The following is a 12,334-nucleotide window of genomic DNA, read 5'->3' on the forward strand; positions in this document are numbered from 1 at the left end:
GCGTTAGCAAGAGAGGCATGCATAAACAGGAAAGAGATCATGATAGCAGTGGCGCAGCGAGGGGGGAGTTTTGGGGGATAACCCCCCCCCCCCCCAGAGCTCGGACAAATTTTTAAGTTTAATCCATTTTACTTAATAGGATTGATATTACTAATAGAATAGTGTGAGGATTAATAAAAGATCCCTCAGAAAGCCGTAAAACTCACCATTTTGAACCATTTATCTTTAAAATTCCGCAATTTATTAATCTCGCGCCTAGGTACTGCTTATCCTGGTGGGTATTCCTTACCCTCACACACCCCAGTGTTAGTTGTACCTAAACCCTCCCCCCCAGCCTTAATTCCTAACTGCGCCCCTGTGTGAGAGGACATTTATGTAAAATTTTGAAGAAAAGACTACTGAAGAGTCAAGAATCTGGAGCGTAACTATTAAGCGAGAGGGAAGGTGGACACTTCAGGTGGAGGATGAGAAGAGATTAGATGCGTTGGCGATGTTGGTGTGAGGAAGATTGGTGAAGGTGAGGTGGACGGAGAGATTAGAAATGACGAAGTGTTGGATATGGTGGGTGAGGAGAGGCAACCTTTAGACGAGATACGGAGGAGACAGAAGGTATGGATGGAGTACTTAGCGGGGAGGGGATGTTGAAAACAGTGTCAATGGAAAGAATGTTATGCAGAGGAAGAGGAAGGAAGGAAGAAAGTATTGGCTATTGATAGAATGAAAAGGGGTAGGTTTTATTGTGAACTGAAGAGGGAATTCCAAATATCAGTCAGCCCGGGGTAGTCCAAAAAATGTTCCCACCTCAACCGGTAGAACATTTGAATAAGCCATTAAAAATTTGAAAGATTATAATTCACAGGAAAGTACAGAAAGATTAGTCGTGTAAGGCCATTCTGTCTCATTGGAAGGAGGATTAAATATTTCAATTGATATTAAATCAGCAGTTTATCGATAAATATGACGTTGTTTAGCGGAGTGTACTTAGCACACTTTAGAGGAGGTCGTGTCTTTGGTGAGTAGTTGTGTGTACCTCGGTCTGTTGGCTCTCACTTGTCAAGCATCGCATCCGCCGCACATACTGTGGCGTGCGCGTGAAATGTAGCCGGTTAACACAACACGAGTGTGCTTTGTGAGTGAGCATTGACTTATCCTAGATATTTGAATTTTATGATGGGCGTGATGGGACCTGAAGCCTAAAGACATTGTTGCGATGAGTAAAATTGGAAGTGCCCAAAGAATTGCATGACTCACATATTAGCATTCAACTTCTCTTCTTAGAATAAGTGCAACCATATTTAATGGAAATCAGGAGAAAGTGTTAAAAATCCAGCCACGGTTTCATGCATCACATTCTCCTTCATAATATTTCATTCATCAAGAAGACTCAGTATAAAAAAACAATAATTTTGTAAAGTGGATCATTTTAATTTTTAGCCAGGTCCATTGGCCCGCCCGTTGGCTGTTTTTCACCTCCTATGCCCCCCTCTTAAAAAAATGGCCACGAATAAATCCTAAAGTGGCCTTAGAAAGTGTTGCAGATAAAACAACTATTCAATACAAATGAAATGAGGATATATGAAAGCCTGTCTCTCAAGGATTCATCGAACAATTCAATTAATGCAGGAGAGTTGGGAGTTTTCACCGCCTCAAATCGGAGAGACATTCCACAAAGTTGATAATAATATACTTCTCTCTCCCCATTAAATTGAGGTAAAAATGAATGTAATGATGTTTAAGCTACATAAAGATCACGTATTGCGTTGGTTTTATAAGCCATGATTTATCTAGTGCATTTAATTTGGAAAATAAATGTTGTTTTTGACTGCGAGCTTTTCTTCACATATGAATGAACTATTAAAATTCAAACTGCTGCTTGTGATGTGTTAGTTTGAGTTAGATATTTGGCATCGTTTCTTTATATTGTTCTATTGTCATTTTATAACTAACTAATTGTAAGTATGAAAAAGTTATGAGGTTGTAGATTAGTAAAAAATTCGTCCCACCAGTATAAAAATAATACTTAGGGCCTCGAATGTGAATATAATTGGTAATACAACAATTTTCTTGCTAATTAATCATGTTCTGAGTTGTCTTACGATTTCTGATTAATTTCTGGGGTTATCCGTTGTGATTCTGGGTGGAATGAAAAACAGATGAAGCGTATTGAAATAAAAAATATTATAATGGCTTGCAAAATAAATTGTGAAGCATGCATTCAAATAAATTCAAATAAACCTTCATATTGTTTTCACATTGTTATTCCGCTATAGTCACGCAAAGTACCAAATTACCAATGAAAATCCTCGTGATATAATTTTTTTTGTCGATGGGCGAGTTGTTCATCGAAACATCGGAAGGAGATATGGAAACATGAACCGGTGCGAGACCCGAGAAAACTTTACTTGGGAAATCCTTGTGTTTCGGATATAAATGGATAACCGAGCACAGAATATCAATAAATCGTTTCCTTAGTCTAAATAAATAAATTGCCGTTAATATCAACTCTTTGACTGTATATGAATGGCCTCAGAATTTAAAACTTTATTTTGTATATCAGTTGTGCAGCACAAACTCAAATGAGCGAAGGCATGTTGCACATCAATTGTTAACTATTCAAGTCTTTAAACTGTTGCTGGCAAAACTGCGAAAGATCATTCACTTATGATCTATATGAAGGATACAGAATACTGTAAAAATTAATGAGGTTCTTGTAAGATCACATACTTCTATGTGAAAATTTGATGGAAAGAATGAATGGTTAACAAAATTTTATCGCAAATAGAAGAGGAGATGAATGAGGATCAACATAGTTTCCGATCACGGAGGAACGCAATGACTGAAATAGTTATATTTTCTGTCTGTAGTGAATGGAAAGTATTTGGGGAAATTATAAATATTTAATTGTACCTATTTTAATCGACAAAGACAACGACTTTGGTTAATGAATACCTATTTGGAAAATACTCAAAAGGAGTTGTTGTCGATAGTCAAAGTATCATTCTGATTGAATAAACATAGGTGGTGCATGCGTGTTGAATAAAAACTAGTTAGGGAAAATTCGAATGGTTAAAAGTCGCTTTAAAGACGAGTAGTGTTTTGTCTGTCAGTCTGTGTCTGTTCAATAATAACTCTCCCTCAAGGAACACAAATTCCATTCCAGGAGTTTCATTTAAGATGCATCGCGTTCAGTACAGCCCTTTAAATTTTTTTTTAAGTTTTCATTCAATATTGATGTACAGGAAATTTTTTAACGGATGAGTGAATAAATGAAATTTTCAACATATTTCACTGTTTCCTATGAGCTCAATACGTTTTTCAATCACTATCAAATGGGTGAATATTTCTAATTCACTCAAAAAAGACATTTGAAAGTTGAAATTATATTTTTATCTAAAATGCTACATTATGCTATTATCTTCTGCTAAAATGTTTGTCAATGGAAAATACAAGAATTTAAAATCTTACCACTTTCAATAAATTTTCCAAATTCTGCATCGCAAGTTGATGATTTTAAAAGAAAACATGTTAGCATGTGGGGAACCACCCAAAAGTAAGAGTGACCAATGCATTCCTCGAGTACATAATTATTAAGAATTACTTTAAGTTATTACAACTAATAAATCCATTTACTATGTTGTTGTATTTAATAAGCTTTTAAGTATGAGAATTGAATTAAGCTAAGAGCCTAAGATTCATCTAAGATAAACTTCGATTGATGGGCAAGAGATTGAATAATAAACTCAAATAAGTTAAGAAACTTTCAGATAAGGATCTTAAAACTTCAAACGGGATAAATTCCTTGAAAATAGTTAAATTTGCATTAAAATTATCTCTTATCTGTTTCTGTGGAACAATAACGAACAGACGCCTCACTTATATCCCCCCCTTTGATATCTACGGGACTTTCTACGAGTAATAGGATAATTTTTCTAAATAATAGATTTACAAAATTATCTTCACTGCGGAACGTTTCCCATGAAAATGTGTCGCAGTAATATGCGTGGAATTGCTTCCATATCTGGTCCATATTGTGGCGTATCAATATAATCAGATTGGATGCATTCCCCCTCTCCATGTTGGCCTTTCAGGTGGCGAGGATGCGATCCGTGGCGTGGCGGAGGCGATTGGCGTGGCACTTCCTCCTCCTCGCCCTCCTCCTCCACGCCCTGCCCGCCTCCGCCAACCTGCCGCTGTTTCACGTCACCGCCAAGATGAGGATCCTTCTGGTGCCTAGCGACGTGCCCGTCGGAACTGTCATCTATCGCCTCAGGGCCACCGACTCAGACTTCGACTACCCACTCCACTTCGATACGCACGGTAAGTGTATCTATCCTAAAGCATCCAACGATAACATACGGCAAATGATAGCCAACGGAATGCCAATAAGTTTAAACGAATCAGGCTTGGAGCCGCTAGATACTCGGAGCCTATGCGCTGGGCAAACATTGCTTGAGCTGAGGAAAACAGATGTCATTACAAGCAGCACGGAACGCATTGCATTAGAACATCAATATGCTTCTTGGTCCGACGGAGACGATGACTAAAGAGATATGAAAGAGAAAAGTAATCTCCAATGGCCTTAACGTTAGGGATCACGTCACAGGTACGAAACAAATGGCTACTAGTGTTGGATTGCTGGAACGGGAGTATTCGCAGCAGTGTCCAACCCCAGCCTCTCAACCGGAAACTCTTCGCAAGCATATCTTTTCCATATCCTATTTGCTAATTGCATGGCTGAATTGGTAGTTGAAAAAAATCACCTTCGTTTTTTGCTAATTCAATTACTAACAAAGCTCATTTTTTATGATCTTCATAGTTCCAAACACAGCGCGCGTAAGGCCTTGATAGGAGGGGAATTCAACGAAAAAAAACGGGGGGCGATCGTAATCACTCATGCACTGAGGACGGAAAACCTACCAAGGCAGGAATCGAACCCGCGACAATAATATTGGCAGGTGAGCGAATGATTCCCGTAGCCAACGGGGTCAGCAATTCTATGCATATATTATTCTGTAATATTGTTATTATAGCGATGCGTAGTCCTGCCTCAAATGATTTTACCGATTCTTTTATAAAACAAAGCATGGTGTGGGGAGTAATATTTAGCCTCGGCGACGCATCCTAATGAGTGAAGCGGCGTCACCCCTTCGACCTAACCTGCCTGATGAATTGCCCCTGCCGACCCGAAAGGAATTCGATTACGACGGAAAACCGATACAGTGACGAGAGAGGTGACCCCCCCCCCCCCCTCTGCCTGGGACACAGCCACCACAAGCGGCATCCTATTCGTTGAGTCCGGGGCAAGAGACAGTGGAAGGAGTTCCACAGATACATCTATCGGCCAAGGCAGGCGAAATTATCCCTACCTTTGTGAATTCACAGGGGAGAATACAAATCCTGCAACATCAAACGAGTGACACGGTTATGCAGGCATGCATATACTTCCATTACAACCACGCAAATTCTATGCAGAGAGTATATTAATAGGCTACAGACTTCCATTACCAGAAAGGTGAAACATTCATTTTAGAATTTTTTTATAAGATTTTACAAATTTTCAAATTCGTTTCGCCTATTTGAAGAATCGATAGGATATTTCCTAAATCTTTTTAAAATCCTTTGTACAGAAAAAATTAATTAAAAAAAACATATTCACACCGAGAGATGGTTTTTCTCAACAAACTTAATTTATTTCCAAATACGAAAGGTTTAAAGCAAAGAGCCGATTTTTTATGGTTTAATACATGATTATCAACTACCTAAAATGCTTGACAATTTGTATTTATCAAGGGTACACATATATGTTGTCATTATAGCATATAATTAGTACATTTTTGAAGCTATTACAAAGAACCAGTAAGGTAATAACTCAGCAGAATCAAACGTTTCCGCACTTTATCATAAAAATGCATTCTAGAAAAAACGTATATAACTACAAATTAAGCTACAATTTCACCCTCATATTTGGATTTGACTGATTCTTTTTCACTTTAATAAGCTGTTACATACTAAAATCCTATGCCTCCCCTATTTATAATAAAACTAATAAAAGTATTTTTATTCGATTAAAAAATAAATTCGTAGAACATACCCTTTTCTCTGGTTGTAATCTCTGAAATTCTCTGTCGTTATCTACAATCAATATTCATCTTCCCTGTCTATTTTTTAAAGGGAAAATATTTAATTATTACCTAAGCGAGCACTAACGTTAATAAATTAAATTAATTTTTATGGTATGTAATTACAAATTAACGGTGAAATTTTTGTCTGATGTTTTTCTTTCTCCTGATTATTACTGTATGTTCTCATTATTTACTGCGTGTAATTTTATTTCGTTGTCATATTTTTTCTCCTAATTGCCAAAGGAAGATATTTTGCAAGTTATATTTCTATTGCTTGTGCAAAACTTGTTCTATGTATGTGCAGTTGCATTAGAGGGGAAATCCAGTGTATAAATGACCTTCACTAATTAATAATGCCTCGTGATGTGGCTGATTAAGCTGTTCCGTCTTATTCCATTCCGATTATTCACTCTATCTCCATCTCCTTGGCACTTTCTCATTTCCGTAATCAGCGCAAAGGGGCCTGAAATTGTGATTCTTTTCTCCTTCCGTGCAGACGCGACGGGTCGTGCCATCGTGATCATTCGTGACCTGCCGTGCTCGCGCAACAAGACGCACTGTTCGGCCAACGTGCACTTGAAGCGGCAGTTGCGCGACGGCATGAAGGTCAACTTTCGGATCAGCGTGACCGACTCGAGCGGGGACTCCACCGTCGTGGACTGCACCATCAAGGGCACTGCACCCGCCGCCACGGCTGCACGGACCGCCGCATTCCCGAGATACCCGGGCGTCATCTTCGCTCCAGAGGTGTGTCAACTGCGGTGTCCATTCCACAACGCTATGATTTTCACATTGAACCCTTTGGCGTGCACCCAACTTTTCTCAGACATAAGCACATCCGGGTACCCAAGCAGATGAAACTGAAATATTAACCCTATTGGTGCCACCTACTTGGGGTGACACTGGCGAGAAATGCCAAAGGCGATAAAATGTAACATCTTAGAGAAAAATTCTGCTGAATAATTTTTTTGGTATGTAAACATGCTGCCTTTTAAAATTTACTCCTATTGTCTTAACTATTATTTCTATGAGTTATCCTGAGTTTTATTCAAGAGTGTTCTTGCTGCGTGATTACTAACTTGAACAATTACGACATCAAAGCCATTATTTCGGCTTTAAGAAGGTTAGGTTAACTGGTATATTTATGCTTTCATCGGCGAATTATTTGATTCGTTTCCTTGTTACGTAAATTTAATTCCTTTGTTAAGCCGAATTTTCCGTCACACCTGCCGGAAGTATCCATCACAAGTCAATGAGCATGCTGAAAGTTATATTTGTTTCAATGAAGCGGCTATAATTGAAAAGTATATGAAATGAAATAGTTACCGGTGACGCGGTTACATTTATTCAATGTCAGTTATCACCCAAATGACTTTGTTGTGCTGCTTGCACGAGCTACATAAAAAGCGTCATCACTCCCGCTCGTTTTATTTGCAGGACGCCGAAATAGGATCAGTGTTGGATTACATTATCGCGAGGAAAAACCCCAAGAACGCAAGACACGTTCATCTGGAGATTTGGGTAAGTGCAAATTCCATTCTATAGGCTAAGAACATTGATACATAAACAAATTTAGCATAATTATCAGTGAATTAAAACTTATTTATTAAATGCAAGAACTGCCAATATCCGAGTCCATAATTATCGTGGTGTACACTGCATCCCGCCAACTCTCTTATTACAAAGAAGCTAGTTCCTTCCTTTACTTCCCTGATGCTCTTATGTCCATCTCCACCCGTCCCATGTTAAGTGAAATCCCAGTAATCTAAACATTTTTAATACGAACATCCACTTAATTCGGATAGATCCGCTTACCCTGAACAGATCCGAGGCGGAGTTTTTTTCCAAAGAGAATTAACCTTTTTTGTTTACAGAGCAGTTTTCTTTTCTTTAATATTTAGACGCTAAACATAGTAAAATGATTCCTTTATGTACAAAGTTTAAATTATAGTTTACAATATAAAATATAAACTACGAGGAATATTCAATTCTGTATTTAAAGTAAAAAATAGTCATGTGGAGTGACGACTGCACGAAATGGCAGACGCGCCTCAACATGAGTTAGCACTGTGAGTTTGTTGTCGCTCAAAGGGAGTCTTGTCCAGAAGCGATCCTATGCACTGCGTGCGGCTATGATTCGTTATTCAATTTTAAACAGGTTTTTACTATTATTTCGGCCAATTCGATCAATTGAGTGATTAGAACAGGGTTCGATCCCAATTAGTTCAGATTAGTGGGACTCCACCGTATCTCAATCTCAAGGTCTTCCTCGAAGGACTTTACCTGCAGTTTATTCCTTCATTTTATTCTTCAATTAACTGCCATGGCTGATATGACATTGCCTATCCACCGTTAGCTCTTTCTCTGCTGCGTCACATTTCTTATTCTCCTATTATTTATTCTTCTCTCTGTCCCTTACTTTATCCGTCCATTTGGTACTCAATACCCGCCCCCAGCACCTGATATTCATCGGATCCAAGTATTTTTTCTGGCCAGCTTTTCAAATTGTCCAATTTTCTTATCTGTAGAGCGTCACATGCCACATGTATGCTTTTAAATACACTTTCCGTGTCTCAATTCGAACTGCGTCGTCGTGAACAAACCAAACTGTGTTTTGTTTTCCAGGGATCTGATCATTTCGACGTGAAGCATTCGCTGGCTTCCCCCGAGACAGTCAACGCGTCCATCGTCTTGGTGAAACCGCTCGACTTCGAAAACCAAGCGGTGCACAGAATACAGGTCTTAGCCACGGTAAGTACCTAACTCAGTTTTGAATAAACTCAACACTTATCACGTTAATACGCATTCCATTTTTGATGCATTGATTATTAATTTTTTCCGGTGAAATTTTATAACAAAATACAAACTTCTTTCCATTAATATAGAAAAAATGTTATTTTTACGTATAAAAACAATATTTATGATGCAGTCAAAAACCTGAATCTCAAGATCTTTGGTCATCCATCAATCCAAGGCTTCAGTAAATACGCAATTTCCAGCAGAGTGTATTTGCAAATGGCTTCAGCTAAATGATCTGATATTTGGCACTTGCAAAGGTTTATTCGTGTGTCTGTCGTCATGTAAACATGAAAAGCTTTGTATTTGGGAAAAGAAAGACCAGAATGGGAAATTGATGTCATCAAGATTACTCGGAAATGAAAATAAAACATGCAGAAATTCAGAATGGATTTCATTAATTTCGTGGGTATGATACAGTTTCATTTCATAAGATCAGTTTGAGATCGCAATGGAAAATCTATACCAATATAGCTGTTTAGTCGACCGCAATGAAATTTACTAGATTTTGATTCCACTTGGAAGTCAAGGATAGCCCTCAACTCATAGGAGATTTTACAAACAATTTGCGAAGGTGATGAGACATCTGGTGTACACCGCAGCAATAAAAAACAATGACAATCGAAATAAAGTAGAGGCCCGTGCCTAAGTCGTTAAAGTGGCTACGACTGGTAGATGTCTCCTTCGTCGGTAGGATTTCACAAGTGTCGAGATCAATATCCATGATTCTCGATCAACTAAAAATAAAATATAAATTGATTGTTGGCACATTAGAAAACGCCCTATATCCTTCTAGCAGCGAGAATCGATATTAAGTGGCCAAAAATTATGAGAATAAAGAATTCAAATACCTCGTTTACATGACGTTGATCCTTAGGCGCGTCTTTACATGCGTAGGCCAAACCGTCATGTGAACGCATATATCGCGCATTACTCGTAGCTTCAAACCCTGCCATTGTATGTACGATGGTAACCGCTTTCGCCGAGGTCCAAACCAGAAAAGCGAAATGCAAGTGACACTCGATAATCATTTCGCACGAGGAGGTCCGGAGGCGCTGTTTCCGATTTTTTGGCGTCGTCAAAGTCCAGCCATCTTAGTTTGACAATTTTTGGACTCGGTCTCCGACTGATATTATACTTAGAGGTGGCTAAGATTTGTTCTAAAAATGAACTAAATTAAGTGAAAAATGCTACCATAATCATTAGTATTTCGCCGATGATTCTCATAGGTTTTTCTCACCGTTGGCTTTACTTCCATTAATGTAAAAACTCTGTTTCTGTAAGCCACTATACTAATGGGGATATCCTTGAAAATATACTATATTTGTATTTGTTAATTTACGTTGACAATAATAAAATTCAATACCAGCATAAGTGCAGGTAAATAACTATTTTACTCTCGTAAAATTTTATTTTCAGCTGAGCTTGGTGTAGAATATAACCGTGGTGGTTGATAATAATTTTTCCCTGGGAAAAGATGTTTGAGTCACAACTTCGCGAAGCCCACCCATTAAGTAAGACACAAAGGTTTAAATTGTGCGTTCCATAGTTTATTTTAATGTATTGACGAGTTATGATAGAAAAGTTCACCAAATAGTAAACATTGACCCTTATGGGGTTGTCAATGTTTTGGTCAAAGGCTTATCCTTCCCAAGCACCCCCATTCCGGCCACACTTCGCTCCACGCTCGAAACCAGTGGTGCCCCCTCCAATATATTTACAACCTCCTTGCGTTAGAAACATCAAGTAAATCTAGAGGAAGGTACCATTATGTGATGTAAAATCATATTCCTTCACAGTTGGGGTGAACGGCGGAATTACAGCTACCAATCGCAACGTGAATGCATGAAGATGCTCTTATCACGCTCTAAAACCCGGAATTCGCTCGCCGGAATGTGGTCGTCAATTGTTATCTGTAATATACTCCGTTGAGGGCATCACAGCTCTACGGTAGTAATTTAGATATCGTGGGAACGCACGTAGGAGGATTATTCACGCACGAATGTACGTTGTATGATCAGGGCATAAGGGAACTATGGCAACGATGCAGGCAGGATTCCCAGCATGCTAACTCCGAATCAAACGATTTCTCAGAAGAAATAGAAAATGCAATGGCGCCAATCGGCGTCTGCAAATAAGGCCTAGGCAATTAAAATGGCAAATACACAGATAATGTGATAAATGTGTTCAGTTCGATTGGCGAGCTACGACCATAGAATTACTTTTGATGTTGTCATTTTTATTGGAAATTTTAATCAATTTACTTAAATGCTCATGAAGAAGGAGGAGTTTAGGGGTAAACCAGTTTATTACTATTCGCTTCGTTAACTGTATCCATTCCCAGTGATAATTCAAAAGTTGGGTTATCAACGTTGGCCCCGCCATTAACTGTGATCGCATTCATAATTCCTCCTAGCGCGATAATGGTAAGTTAGCTAGCATATTTGCATTTGTGCTTTACCAAGGATTGATTACTCCAGGCTTAATCAAATTATCTGCATTCGTAAGCAGTATATGACCTTATAAACAATGATATAAAAGTTGAATATGAATTTACGCAGGTTTACTTTTTTGATTATTGTATTTTCTAAAATATTTTGTTGAATCGGTTGCACCCATATCTCTCTGTATCTCTCTTTTATCATCTCCGCATGATAAGGACCCTTACGTGGACCCAGAGATGGACACACGTAACGTGGCTGGCCTCCGACTCGAAGTGGCCGTAGTTGACGTCCAAGACACTCCACCCAGATTCCTCGTGGCGCCACCAGCGACCAGACTCAATGCCTCGCTCGTCCCGGTAAGGTGGAATTAATTTAATCCCTTCCCCTCGTTAACGTAGACCATTTTGATGAAAACCTCTGCCTGTCCCCCCTCCCCACACGGACTTCCCTTTTCAATTCTCAATTCTCCATTCATTCTATCCAAAAGCCCTGTTATATTTCTTCCTCTACCTCGTTTAAACTACATAAAACTATTTTCAACATACCTCATTCAAAATTTAAGCGGAATTCAAAAATATTTTTTTATTGATTAAAAACACATTGAATTGACTAATTCATTTATATCGGTACGCGTGTATGTCTAATTACCATCATGAGCCGCGAAAGAATCTATTTATTGATCTTTGGTACGCAGTCATCCATTTTCATGCATGAGATGTTCATAAATGCAGGGGTAAATAAATGATGAAGAAGGATTTGGTGCTTTCCCGGCGAATGCTTTCGATAAAGTCTTCAAAGAGGAAATCAGCCGGATAAGGATGGACATTGCTGCCAACGTTTCAATGGCCTTCTCTGCCATCGTCTTCGTCAGGGCGAATGAAGACGATGAAGTCCTGAAGACGATGGCAGGGAAGGCCATCGAAACATTGGCAGCAATGTCCATCCTTATCCGGCTGATTTCCTCTTTGAAGA

At 38.8% G+C, this 12,334-nt stretch overlaps 1 protein-coding gene across 1 annotated transcript in view; it reads left to right on the forward strand.

Moving 5' to 3' along the window:
- Positions 1-4,094: 4,094 nt before the first annotated feature.
- The window catches only part of LOC124161472 (cadherin-86C), an 83,326-nt gene continuing 75,086 nt past the window's right edge, over positions 4,095-12,334 (forward strand). The window contains exons 1-5 of the mRNA XM_046537794.1: positions 4,095-4,317; positions 6,619-6,869; positions 7,560-7,643; positions 8,748-8,873; positions 11,578-11,718. Of these exons, the coding sequence (XP_046393750.1) occupies positions 4,098-4,317; positions 6,619-6,869; positions 7,560-7,643; positions 8,748-8,873; positions 11,578-11,718 (822 nt within the window). The 5' untranslated portion in view covers positions 4,095-4,097. The remainder of the gene's footprint in view (positions 4,318-6,618; positions 6,870-7,559; positions 7,644-8,747; positions 8,874-11,577; positions 11,719-12,334) is intronic.

The sequence above is a fragment of the Ischnura elegans genome, chromosome 6 (genome assembly GCF_921293095.1).
Source record: "Ischnura elegans chromosome 6, ioIscEleg1.1, whole genome shotgun sequence".
Classification (NCBI taxonomy): domain Eukaryota; kingdom Metazoa; phylum Arthropoda; class Insecta; order Odonata; family Coenagrionidae; genus Ischnura; species Ischnura elegans.